Below are 13,057 nucleotides of genomic sequence, written 5' to 3'. Positions count from 1 at the left end.
TGCAGAGATATAAGTTCGATAATTTCATAGACAGAAGTTCGGTGAATTACAACCAAGGATAATTCGTTGGTGCTGAAGGTTGAAGTGCCATTGTAGGGCGAATTCCATCCCAGACTCCTACTAGAATATAATCTCTGTTACAATGTTATTAAAGGACCGAGTTATATCCATGTTATCCATGTTGCCACCATAGGACAGAAGGACTGAAGTCTAAGTCAGACACATAATAGACAGATAGTCTAAACTTCACTCAAAGTGCAAAAATATAAATTCGATAATTTTAGAGACAGAAGTTTGGTGAATTACAGTCAAGGGTAATTCAAATATTCCAAAGGAAGAGGAGGTGATCTCGCAGTTCAAGGATGGATGATACTCACCCTTCCAAAAGCTATTTCCTCACTTTACTGATGTAAAAGAAGTCTACCACTGATGTCAGTTATGTTTTGTCTTTGTTTTATTGATTGGTTTTTATGTTGATAGTTAAAATGCACAAAAAGAAAATTCTAATATGTAATTTTTCAGTGCTTTATAATCATACAAAGATGTTGTAAATGCTAAGAACATGACAAAAAATTGTATCTATGATACATTGAATGAATAGGGGAGCCTGACCGAGGACCCTATCTTATGCTGCTCACAATGGACCACAATGGACATGAAATAAAGGCCTTCGACATGGAGCGTTCACTTCACGAATAGATTTATTCATAAATATAGAGTAGCCATAAGGAGATCTTAGAAATCATGCTCATTTTAATGCTTGAGTAAATTTTATTTTTGGGTGCTTGGGCCAGGTCATATATCAATTTCTTCAACTTACAAACCATGCTATAACCTCCCTTATAAGAGAACCAGAGCAAGGATACAATAAAGTTTATAAAGCGCTTACATGAATGAAAAGGAAAAATCTTTGTTTTAATTAGTTGTTTACGATATTTTTTTAGACCTCTTTGCACAACAGATTAAAGAGACATGCATGTGTGTAAAGGAGGCACAAGTTTCAACATACCTGGTGTTCAGATGAGGATGCTAACAAAATTTCTCCAGTGATGACGAGGTGCAAAAACTTCTCTTGCGCCAACAAATCCTACAAAAAATTAACAAAAAAATAATATTGCCTCCAAAAAAACCAACAAAACACCAACAAATAAATCCAGAAACTGCATAGAAACAAACATACACGGTTACCCAAACAACTACAAACCAACGAACTAGCAACTGCAAGCCAATGAACCAACAATGCAACAAACTCTACAACAACCTCAGGGTCATCATATATAAACGTTTTTTTCGGATGAATAAATAGTTCGATTGAATTGTTTTTTTGGCCGAAAAAAGTTATTGCCTATCTCCGGCTAAAAACCCATTAAACGGTTAGTATTAATCTAAAAATCCAATTGTTTGGTCAAATGTATGTATAATAGTTAAGCTAAATAATGAATTTTTTGGGGAAAATTATCACAAAAGTGTAACCCAATTTCACATTTTCACCCACCTACCATGGGGGAGAAGTGTTTTTGAGCATAGAGTTGGCAAGGTTATCATAGCAGAAGATGTATGTTTTGGTCCAAAGACAGGTCTAAACATGATTCTCCAATGCTAAGACCAAAATTTGCAAACTTTTCCATGACTTTATTTCTCTCACACCAAACATGAATCAATAAGGAAGCTTCTATGAGAGATAAAAGGGAGGTAACTTTCATAATTCTAGTTGTCAGATGCCAACTATGAGATAATTTGGAAGGATTGGTGCCCCATTGAATTTTTCGAAAATGGATATGGTAAGTTAAGAGTCTCCCTCAATGATCAGCTTGTGATACATGTTGTGAATGGAAATTAAAATACCATGTTATAGAGCCCATAGCTTTGTTGTGTTGTTGGTATTATGTTTGATTACTCCTGCAAAATATTATGGATTTTTCCTACAGAATTTTTGAAAACTCCTCCAAAACTTGTTGGGCTAGGGTTTCCTTTTGAGGCACAATCAAAATTTATTTTGATGGAGTCCAAGGGAGGAGGGAGCCATGCCATAGGACTAAAAGGAGAAACAAGAGGATTGGAGACAACAAGGGGAGAAGAGAAGGGAGAAATTCCCAGATCAACCACGATAAATCATTCGTGAGGATTATACACCCAATCCAAAGTGCACAAAGAGATAAGATGGATGGTTTATTTTAGCTTGCTAAGGATGGCAGTCTTAGTCAAAGAAATGGAAAACAAGAAATGATATGATAATTGGAAAGGTACACAAAATTATTCAAAGATATCACATATAAGAAACATACATAATGTTATTAAAAAACATATTCATATGTAACAATGCATATACAAAATTATAATCAAACAGATGAGGCTCAAAGGAAAATTGTGTATTATAGATAATGCAATTTGATCATTTAAAATGTTGTAATCCCTAGACAAGCCACGATATAATAAGTTTGAACAAAATATAATTCTCTTTCAATAATGATCTAGGCAATAAAATTCTCTAGATTTTAAAATAATGCTCATTGTGAATTTCTCTCCATGCCAACAATCAAATAACAATGATCCATCGATCTTAGCATAGATAGAAAAGAAAAAAATTGTTGAAACCTGGATGATTCGAGGATATATAGTAGGATACATATAGTTACATGTGTCAATTGTATTAGTGGGTTACAAGAAGATACCAACTTTATCTACTTTTCATATCTCTTACACATTGCTTTTTGTTTATTGCTAATATCCAAAAAGTAAATGATATGTTTAGATTTTGCACGTTTCAACAGTAAATAAATAACTATACATGGAAAGAGACATTGATATCCAAGTACCATTTTACAAGTATCAACCATTCCATCTAGACATATGATTTAAGGTTTTGTTATTCAGGGAAGTTAGTTGGATTTGACTGAAACAACCTTTTTCCTCTTCTTTATCTTAGTTGAAAAAACATTTACATGGATCTCTAATTCTATTATTTAGATATTTTACGTTTAAACAAAGCCAATACCCAAATGTTGTACTCAAAAAATAATCCTCTATGTGTGATGAGATTCAAATCTTCCACAGTAGAATTCAAAGCTTCCACTAGACTTGTAAATAATCCTTGATATATAAATAGCGATTTAAGAATATCAACTGTTCCTTCTAGGTATATCCTCTATGGTTTTGTAGGTTTTGTTATTTACAAAAATAAGATGGGATGGAGTCAAGCAATCTTAACTCACTTGAAACATGTTTCATATGGATCTTTACATATATTATTTACATATTCATTAATTAAACAAATATAATACTTATAATGATGTTACCCAGAGACCAATCATGTATGCATGGTGAGATTCCATGTTGACCACATAGTCTTAGGTACCATAAAATCACTTGTCTCCATACCTTTCGATCTTAAGGAGTGTTAACTCAAATCTTCATCCATACCAAATACCTAATCCTGAGATTTAGTAATTTCACAAACCATCTCACATATCATTATATTATCACCTTGACCACCTCAGAATCATTATTAGTTTTAGGCATTTAAAAAGGTGGATGAAAACAAGGCACGTCAGTTTCACAACAATCACCATTAAAAGGTTGAACATTGCAGTCTCCCCCTTTCACATTTCCATTACATGGCTTTTGTTAAGGAACATAGCCTAACTTGGAATCTATTTTTGCCTTGACTTCAAATAAAATTATTTTCAATCATTCCACCTCAGCCTCAAGGTCTACTTGTCCTTGTAGCCTTCTCAATAAATTTTGCACTTTCTCTTCTAAATAAGAAATATATTATTTTTTTCTTCACTATGTTAATCACATTACAATAATTTGTGTCTGCAATGAAGTTAAGGATGTATCATCTTTTATCTTTACTCCTAAGCATTTCTCTCTCTTTTGCAATTCAAGGTTATAATATTAGAACGTTGTGCATCACTAAAAATTGCAAGTTGTTATGTTGTGTTTCTAGGTCACCATAAGTATTTGTTGCATGTGCACCCTAATTTTCTAGAAACTCTCTAAGACGTAGGGTTCTAAGTGGTTGGGGGGGGGGGGGGGGGGGGGGGTGGGTTTCCTTGATTTAATAAATTTGAAGAATAACGTGATGAATTTTGTTGAGGGCTAACTATAATGTATATTAATAAGTTTATGCTAGTACATGAAAAAAATTGATAAAATTTTCCATTATGTTGGGAAAATAGAACTAAGGATTTAAATTAAAATTCAGTTTTGTTGCAGCTTCCTCTTTCTTTGCTTGTAAGTTTTCTTGTAGGCTGGATGAAAATCACATTGCATTACTAAAAAAAACTTTAAAACACAAATATGAATTGCAGATATAATTGAGTGCAACTGTAGAGCCATTATTGGAAGATTTCTAACTTGTTCAGATTATAAATTCTTAGACACAAATGCCCTTCCTCTTCGCCACTATTTTGTTCCAGCAAAACTAACACAACTTCACTACAACACAATCAAAGCAAAAAATATTCAAGTTACCTTCCTCTTTGCCACCATAAAATCACTTGTCTCTATACCTTTTAATCATATTTTTGTTTATTTACCTTGGTCTTGGAAAGTAAGTGGAAGATTGTTAGAGTGCATGATGTTAATTTTCTATTGGTAATTATCTCAATTATACCTTCCAAACATTGTGAAATGTATAGAGTTACATTTGAGCCCTTAGCTTAGTCAAGGGAAAATCAAAAGAAAATAATATTTTTGGTAGTTGATTTTTGTAGTGACTATTCTTTGGCTTAGGAGTAATCATATATATACTTATGGTTATGTTGACGGTGTTGGATTCCGCCAACATTCAAGGGATCTCCTTGATGTTAAGTCTCAATTAGACTTCACATTGTTTGGTATAGGAGTCCCATTCGATTATATGTTCTAACCACCATTTGAATGGTCAAGAGATATGCCTTGGCCACAATATATACACACGAGATCATAACATGACTTTGGGGTAGTAAGTATGTAAGCTTTGTGTGACACCCAAATGTAGACTGTAAAGGAACTCTCATGAATATAGGAGAAACAAGCCTCTAACAGGGAAGTAATAGTACTATCCTAAGAGAGACACACGAGAGAAGAAGTATAAAGGCTTGTTGATTAACCGGCAAATTAGTTCACAAGATAAACAACAACCATGGAAAGCGTAACAACACCTATTCAACAAGATACATATCTAAAGAAAAAAATAGTTTGTTATATTTAGCATGTGTTTCATCAACATGTACCACAAACATAAAAAATAATAGTCTTACTACATTCACGATACATGCATGAAAAAGCGTTGGCTCGAAGGGCTTCTCCATAACCAAGATAATTTCATATGAATCTTGGCAGGTGTGGTTGCATGTTGTAGAATAATATCTTTGGATATTTCCAAACATTATTTTCATATTGTTTGCCTAATTTGTTCAATGTACTACCTTATTTCAAGGATAATGACATCCTTGATTCTTGTTTCTCCAAATGCACCCATATAAGGCAGTCCATGCTTCTATACTTGGGATCCTAAACCACTATGTAATCGATTATAGGTAGTCAAAAAGTTTCGGTAGATTGCTCACAGAGATATAGGAAATTCTAAATATGTAATCTTAGTTTCACCCTATCAATTTTAGCAACAATTCTATCTTTTCTAACCAACCGATCTGGAATATTTGGATACTTAACACCCCACTCCTATAACAAATCAACTGACCTTTTCGTCACCTTAAGGATTTTCAATATTTCTAAAGCCTTCTTTTGTACTCCAACTAGGGTTGTTACCACCTTGTGCAGAAGAATCATTTCAATGTATAACTTCCTCATAGTATCCTACATCGGCCCCATCTCTTCAGCTATGGATGAATGGAATGCTACTGTATTGAAACTATTAGATAATAGTGATTGATTTTCTATTGTGAGTTGATCTCCCTGTCGCTTTGTCACAACTAACTCTTTATTCAACCATGTATTTTCACTCAGAAGATATTCATAGTTGCCTTGTGTTGCTAATGCAAAAGCGACATTAGTTTCCATGACTTCTCAAGAGTTCCTCCTAGTATTTGAAGCTATCAATTTCTTAGTGGTTACAACAATTGGATGTTCAGGATCATTAGGAAAATTCTTTCGCCTCTCTTGAATGATCCTTTTCTTAAATTGATAAAAAGTGACATTACATACATCCATGACTCGTGGAGGTGTAATTCCCATCTTGCTGAATGGGTGATGACACCACCTATTAAAGGAAGATATGATGGAGTGCCCAACTCATCTTCAATAGGCTTAATAGCATTCTCCTCTTCTAATTGTGTTTCTATTTCCTGGGTCAACTGCTCCTCCTCCAACTGTTGTGTCACTTCTTCCTCCAGTGACTTATTTTGTTGTTCTTCTGTTATGCTCCTCTTTTCTTCTTCTTCTTATTCTTCCTCTCGTGACAATCATGTTGAGCAGAAAAATGTAATTCTCCTTAATTTTTATGCATTCTTCCGCCAATATAGCCTACATATCATAGTAATGAGGTTTCAGTAGAAATTTCTTAAGGTTCTTGTTGGATATATTGCACTTGGTTTGTGACGAAATTTGGCAGGCTCTTGGTAGCAGGACTTGATGATGCTCTTTGTGTCAAGACTCGCCCATGTTGAATAGAATTGAGTGTTTTCATACTGATTGGGCTTCACCATCTTGTAGTAAGAATGCATGTCATGAGGGCAATAAGAGGCAATCTGGCTTTAGCTTTCACTGTTTAAGATCGAATTTGTATTAACCATGTGTGATATGATCCATTCAATGACCTATGCACACCTCATCACTAGGAATCTGCTTGCAACCATGTGTATCATGGACTGTTTGATGTTGATATATATTGCCTTTTCCTACAATTTATGAGGAAATGTTTCTTCAAAGAAATATTTTAGAAATATTAGAAATTTTCCAACTCATATAAGTTTTTATAAAATAATAGGGAAATACATTTAAATAAATAATACAATCGATTAGGGAACCAATTCCCTTGGTAAATAACAATACCCCTACTCTAGTTAAAGTATATTTTGACATGGAAATTTGGATGCTCCTGCATCAGATACAAAAGATGTGGATATGTAAAAGTTGTGTGACTTCCATATATGCACATATTTTGTATATGTGAATATATTTTGTATATGCACAACTTCCATATATGTGTAACTTTCGCATATGTGCATATATTCCATATGTGTGCACCTTCTATATATATACATATATGAAAGTTGTGCAAATACGAAAGATATGCACATATACAGAAGATACACGATACAATTGTGCAACTTTCGTGTATGTACATCTTTTATATATGTGCATATCATCTGTATATGCACATATATTTTTTATATGCACATATAGGTATATGTGCATATACAAAGCTACACATATACAGAAGCTACGTGCATATACGAAAGTGGTGCATATACAGAAGATGTGCGCATATATGGAAGCTATGCATATATGGATGTTGTCATGTATGCAAATTACAGAAGTTGAAAATTGTTTTTGTATATGTGAAACTTTCATATGTGTGCATATACAAAAGTTGTGTATATATGGAAGATATGTGCATATAAAAAAGTTGCACATATATGGAAAATATGTGCATATACAGAAGTTGTGCATATACAGAAGATATGCACATATATGGAAGTTGTGCATAACTTCAACCTCTGTATAAGTGTCACTTTTGTATATGTGAAACTTCCATATATGTGCATATATAGAAGTTGTTCACAACTTCAACCTCTGTATATGTGCAACTTCCATATATGCATATATTTTTTGTATATTTGTAACTTCTATATATGTGCATATACAAAAGACATGTGATACAAAATATGCACATATATAGAGCTTGTGTGAATCTTGTATATGTAAATTTTGTGTATAAGGGTAGCTTCCGTATATGCACATGCTCTATGTATGTTCATACATCATATACGCACAACTTCCATATATGTGTATATAAAGAATCTATGCATACTTTATATATGTGTAGCTTTTGTATATGTGCATATTTTTTGTATATGCACAACTTCTGTATATGCGCATATACAGAAGTTGAATATAGTTGTGCATATACAAAAGATATGCATATGTTAAAGTTATGTGACTTTTGTATATGCACATCTTTCATGTATGCACATGTCTTTTGTATATGCACAACTTCTGAATATGCACATATCTTCTGTATAGTAACATCTTCTATAAATATATATCTTTTGTATATGCACATATATGGTAGATTTAGATATATAGAGGATATGGGCATATACAGAAGTTGTGCATATACAAAAGAAATGTGCATATATAGAAGTTGCACATAACAGAAGATATGTGTATATACGTAAGTTGCACATATATATAAGATATGTACATATATAGAAGTTGAGCATATATGGATGATATGTGCATCTTCTATATATGCAAAACTTCCATATATGTGTATCTACCATTTATGCACAACTTACATATATGTGCATATATAGAAGTTTTGCACAACTTCAACCTCCATATATATACATTACTACATATAGGAGGGTTTTACGACAATATTTAAGGCAATATTTGAGTCAATTGTCTTAACTTAAGACAAAAAGAAACTCGAATATTGTCTTAAATATTGTCTCTAAGCGGGTGTCTCAAAATATAATGTCTCAAAAATTTGTCTCTATAAAGACAATATAGGACACATATTATTATTGTCTCTATAAAGACAATTTGATTTGTCTCTCTAGAGACAATTTCATTTGTGTCTCTTTAGAGACAATTACATTTTTGTCTTTTTAGAGACAATTCCATAATTCAAACTATTGTCTCTCTAGAGACAATATAAAAAATTATTTAAAAAAAATAAATGTCCATAATTCAAACTATTGTCTCTCTAGAGACGATATAAAAAATTATTTAAAAAAAAATAAATGTCCATAATTCAAACTATTGTCTCTCTAGAGACAATATAAAAAATTATTAAAAAAAAATAAATGTCCATAATTCAAACTCTTGTCTCTCTAGAGACAATATAAAAAATTATTTTAAAAAATATAAATGTCCATAATTCAAACTATTGAGTTAAAGATGTTCCGAATGCATGAAGATATGAAAGCAAATTCAAACCGAGAAAAAATTTAAACTGAATGACATGGGATAAGATCAGTTATTTCCCATGGCACTTACTTTTGCTCTTGCTAGGGCGATTGTTAGGACAGTATATAATGCATGGACAGTTGCCAACGTAAAGATGAAGTAGTGGAGCTGGTTCATGCCAGTGAGGGAGACTGGAGGATACTTACACTTGAATCAAGAGGGAATGAATAATTATCAAACTATCATAAATATCTTGAATCATATCAAATGGACTAACACGATCTAAGTAACATCTAATATCATTGGGAAATTCGAATACGCAACATAGAGTTTGGTGTCCACTTCAGAACAATGATCGATAGTAGGAGCCATTGATTATTCCTTTTGACATGGAAGCATACTATAAGCCATTACTTTCGGTATACAAATCTTAGAAATGGGCTTCTCTCCAATGGTCAGTAGAAACGAGATGAATCCCATAAGCATCAGTTCTGCAATCCAAAAAAGACCATTTAAAATGTATTACGTCAGCCGATGTCATGTGATGCAATCTCATTCTGAAATTCTGAGAGTTGCTAAAAGATAGACTTGCTACAACGATCTGAATACTTCTTATGAATAGCTCTCAGCTTATTTCCTCCCGTATTTAGGTGAAAATCAACCATGAAATACGCACATTCCCTGGAACAATGCGCATAAATGTTATTACCTCAATGTACATAGTTAACAAAATGTGTGTACGCCTCCAGACGCTTAGTATGCGCATTAGTATTAGATAAAGATTGAATTCAGACAGGGTGTTAGTAGCTGAGTTCCAACATATAGTTGATCAAGACATAATGTTCTGGCCGTAGCTGATCAACAATGCCTGCCTGTAATTGATGAAGAAATCTAAAATGTCTAGGAGTAGGATTTCTTTAGAAGGGTAAAATCAGTAAAAGCATGATGCTTTAAAAATTTTAAGGCTTACTTCAGGTCTACTTCAGAGTAGCCTGTATGAAGGGTAATTATTTTGTTCCAACATGGATCCTTCCTCAAAGTGCATTGAGCAGTGTAGACAGCAGCAGCAGCAAGCATTGATGGATTGTAGATAGTCCATGCGCTTTGTGGACATATCTTGCCATGCCAAGCACTTAATGTCCAAGAGGCTTATAAAGGGATAAGAGGCAAAAAGAGGAAACAAGCATATTCAACAATAAAATAATAGAGCAAACGAGAAGTGAAACACAGCCAAACCACATAGCCTCCAATTCAAATATAAGTAGACAATACTGGCATCCGTTGTACAATTGCAAACAACATAAATGTTTTCATGTCATTGTCAATAAAATTGAATGAAGGCTAAGAACATCATGCTTTGAATTCCCCGAGACTCTAACCAAATATTTTTGTTGAATTTACAATTTCTTTCATCCAATTTACAATTTCATTCATCCATTAGGACATCAGAACATGCTGGAATAAGAACACAGGACATACTATTCATGTTCTTGAATATATATTTAACACCATGTATAATCATAATTCCAGAAGGCTTGGTAAGCAATAAGAAGCACTATTTCTATACAGTTAAAAAGTGGCCATCAAAAGATTTGACACAAGTTAGCAAGACTGATGGTCCCAATGCACAATTATTTTGCCAAATCAGAAAATACACATCTTTGGTGATGCACACTACTGCAAATCTAGAAATATTTACATTAATCTAGGTGAAGAGAGCAATTCTCCTAGTTAAGCAGATAACTAACTCTCGAAATTCTTCTCTGGCATCTCTGTCACTGTCTTTAAAATTTGAGAATTGTCGTCAGTAATACTTCCTTGTGTCCAGCATTTTAACATCTCCAAGGTTGCTTTTGGCTGATCCATTGGGACCATATGACCTGCATCATGAACCTGGTGCAGCGAAATAGAAGATTCCATAAGGAAGAAATTATCTACTTGTACAACGAAATCAAAGATGATCATCGAGTGCCTTTTACCTTGAGAAAACTGAGTGGTCCATAACTGGTTATTAAACCTGCTTCATTATCATCTACAAGGAAGGATTTTGTAGGTGCCTTCTTGAAATTCTCACTTCCAGACCAATCCATGGAATTCACCCATCTTGAATTGCCTGAAAGACACATAATTTGAACAATTAACTTTTCAATTTTGAAGATTAGACTGACAAGCCTGAGAAACACAACTGCAAATAAGTTAATAACAGACTTAACACCTAAATCATAAAGTCATTCTCCAAAACAAAAACAATATGTTATACGTATACAGTATCATTACCTAACCAATTGCAAATGAGATCATATTCTCCTGCATAAACTAGCAACTTAACACCATCCTCCAAGAGTGTTGGAATGCCAACATCCATATTCCGCATCCAGTCAGTAAGCATAGCTTCATAAACCAAGGGGCTACAGGAGACAAATTTTCGGCTGCCAACCCCCAGGGCATCCCTAACGAAACCCTGGTTTAAGTAATTCTCCATATTTGAAAAATCATAGCACAGGCCACCATTGCACTCCTTCTGAACATCATAGTACTGCAAAAGATAAAACAAAATAATGAAAACTAATATCGTAAGATATATAAAACAACGATGACAAACTACATTTTAAGATACAAAATGCTGATAAAATAAACATAATGTCTGGCTGTCCAGTATTTAGAATTTAAGTCTTACATTGATATTCCCAGCTAATGCCATAATGGAATTGAAAATTGAGGTGCACACCAAGTATGATGCAAAGCATGTGATAGTCCCTTTGGTACCTGGCAAGTTATCACACCGGCTATAATCAGAACCTACATTAAGAACCTTCGATAAAGGATCCAGCATAACATCAACTGTAACCAGTTACTTAAAACACTTCACAAATGGTAACTAAGGATCATAAAGCAAACAACATTTAGCCATCAAGCTTCTCGCAATTTAAAACATAGTAACAAGATTTCAATATGAACACATACAAATCTAGTTCAATAAACAAAGTATACATCTCATAAATATGAAAATATGCATTTTGTTCCAAATTTTAATAGGATTTCAGCCCCATGAAAAAATATTCCTTGAAATTTGATGACTAGTTTATATTTATAGGCTGTTTTTTATGGATTAAAGGTCTACAAGTATCAAATACATGAGATATATTATCAAAAACGATAAAAAGTGGACCATACTGCAAAATGTTTGTAAAAACACACAATAAACAAGAATGAACTAACTAGAGGAGGGAAAAGCATCACCTATGCACAATATTTTGAGATCCAGATAAGCCTTCACTACTGTTATGGAAAATGCTTGCACAAACAACTTAAAAAATACATTGAATATTTCAAAAACCACATCAACAAACAAGCCTTCCATAGCGGATAAGCATTCAAAGCCCTTAACAAAAATTTTATGGATTGTACTTGCTCATTATGTACTGAAGCAAACACAGTTCAACCAAGAAGAATGCTAGATTTTCCATCTGAATAATAGATAGTACGACTTGTTAGTACAACAGGGTATTATTAGGAATACAATAAAGAAAAGTAATTTAAAACATGAATGCTAGATTTTATGAGGCATTTTTGAAAGTAGATTTGATCAATGCCACACAAGCTGCTTTCAACAATATAAAAAGTGGTGTCATTCAAAACTTTACCACTTTGTTGGAATCAGCTGCCTTTAGAAACCTGAGGAGGAATACATATGGCCGAGTGGGAACTGTAAGCTTGAAGTTCAATTGCTTTAAACTCCTACGAAGAGTTATTATCAATTGATCAGTCAATCTAAATGTTTGGAGACTATGTTGCAATCAATGACAAAGAATTATCAGTTAGAGCTAATTACCATGGCCACTATCTGTTCTGACGTGCATTCATTTGGGAAGATGCGGATGAAGTCATTGACCTGTAGCCAAGTATAAACCAGCTCTTATCAATATTATGTTACCTATTATAATATAATTTTTGTGCTGATTCCAAGATAAAG

General features: G+C 33.4%; 1 protein-coding gene across 1 annotated transcript; it reads right to left on the bottom strand.

Moving 5' to 3' along the window:
* Window positions 1–10,668: 10,668 nt before the first annotated feature.
* Window positions 10,669–11,609, bottom strand: LOC149140899 (serine carboxypeptidase-like). Its single transcript, XM_089453298.1, has 3 exons — window positions 11,362–11,609; window positions 11,064–11,197; window positions 10,669–10,977 (listed from the first exon to the last, which is right to left on the bottom strand). The coding sequence occupies exons 1-3, from the start codon at window positions 11,564–11,566 to the stop codon at window positions 10,828–10,830; spliced, it is 489 nt and encodes a 162-aa protein (XP_089309424.1). The 5' UTR covers window positions 11,567–11,609; the 3' UTR covers window positions 10,669–10,827.
* Between the last annotated feature and the right edge of the window lie 1,448 nt (window positions 11,610–13,057).

This window comes from Pinus tabuliformis, chromosome X (genome assembly GCF_031772625.1).
Source record: "Pinus tabuliformis cultivar Carrire ecotype Pingquan chromosome X, CPIR1, whole genome shotgun sequence".
NCBI lineage: Eukaryota > Viridiplantae > Streptophyta > Pinopsida > Pinales > Pinaceae > Pinus > Pinus tabuliformis.
The sequence above is the reverse complement of the archived record's forward strand: the minus strand, read 5'-3'. Positions and strand labels throughout refer to the sequence as shown.

Coding starts and splice junctions, on each gene's coding strand:
- LOC149140899 (XM_089453298.1), bottom strand. CDS start 11,566: ATGGAGAATTACTTAAACCAGGGTTTCGTTAGGGATGCCCTGGGGGTT. Junction 11,198..11,361: donor TCTCATTTGCAATTGGTTAG/GTAATGATACTG, acceptor TGTGTCTTTCAG/GCAATTCAAGATGGGTGAAT. Junction 10,978..11,063: donor GACCACTCAGTTTTCTCAAG/GTAAAAGGCACT, acceptor TCGCTGCACCAG/GTTCATGATGCAGGTCATAT.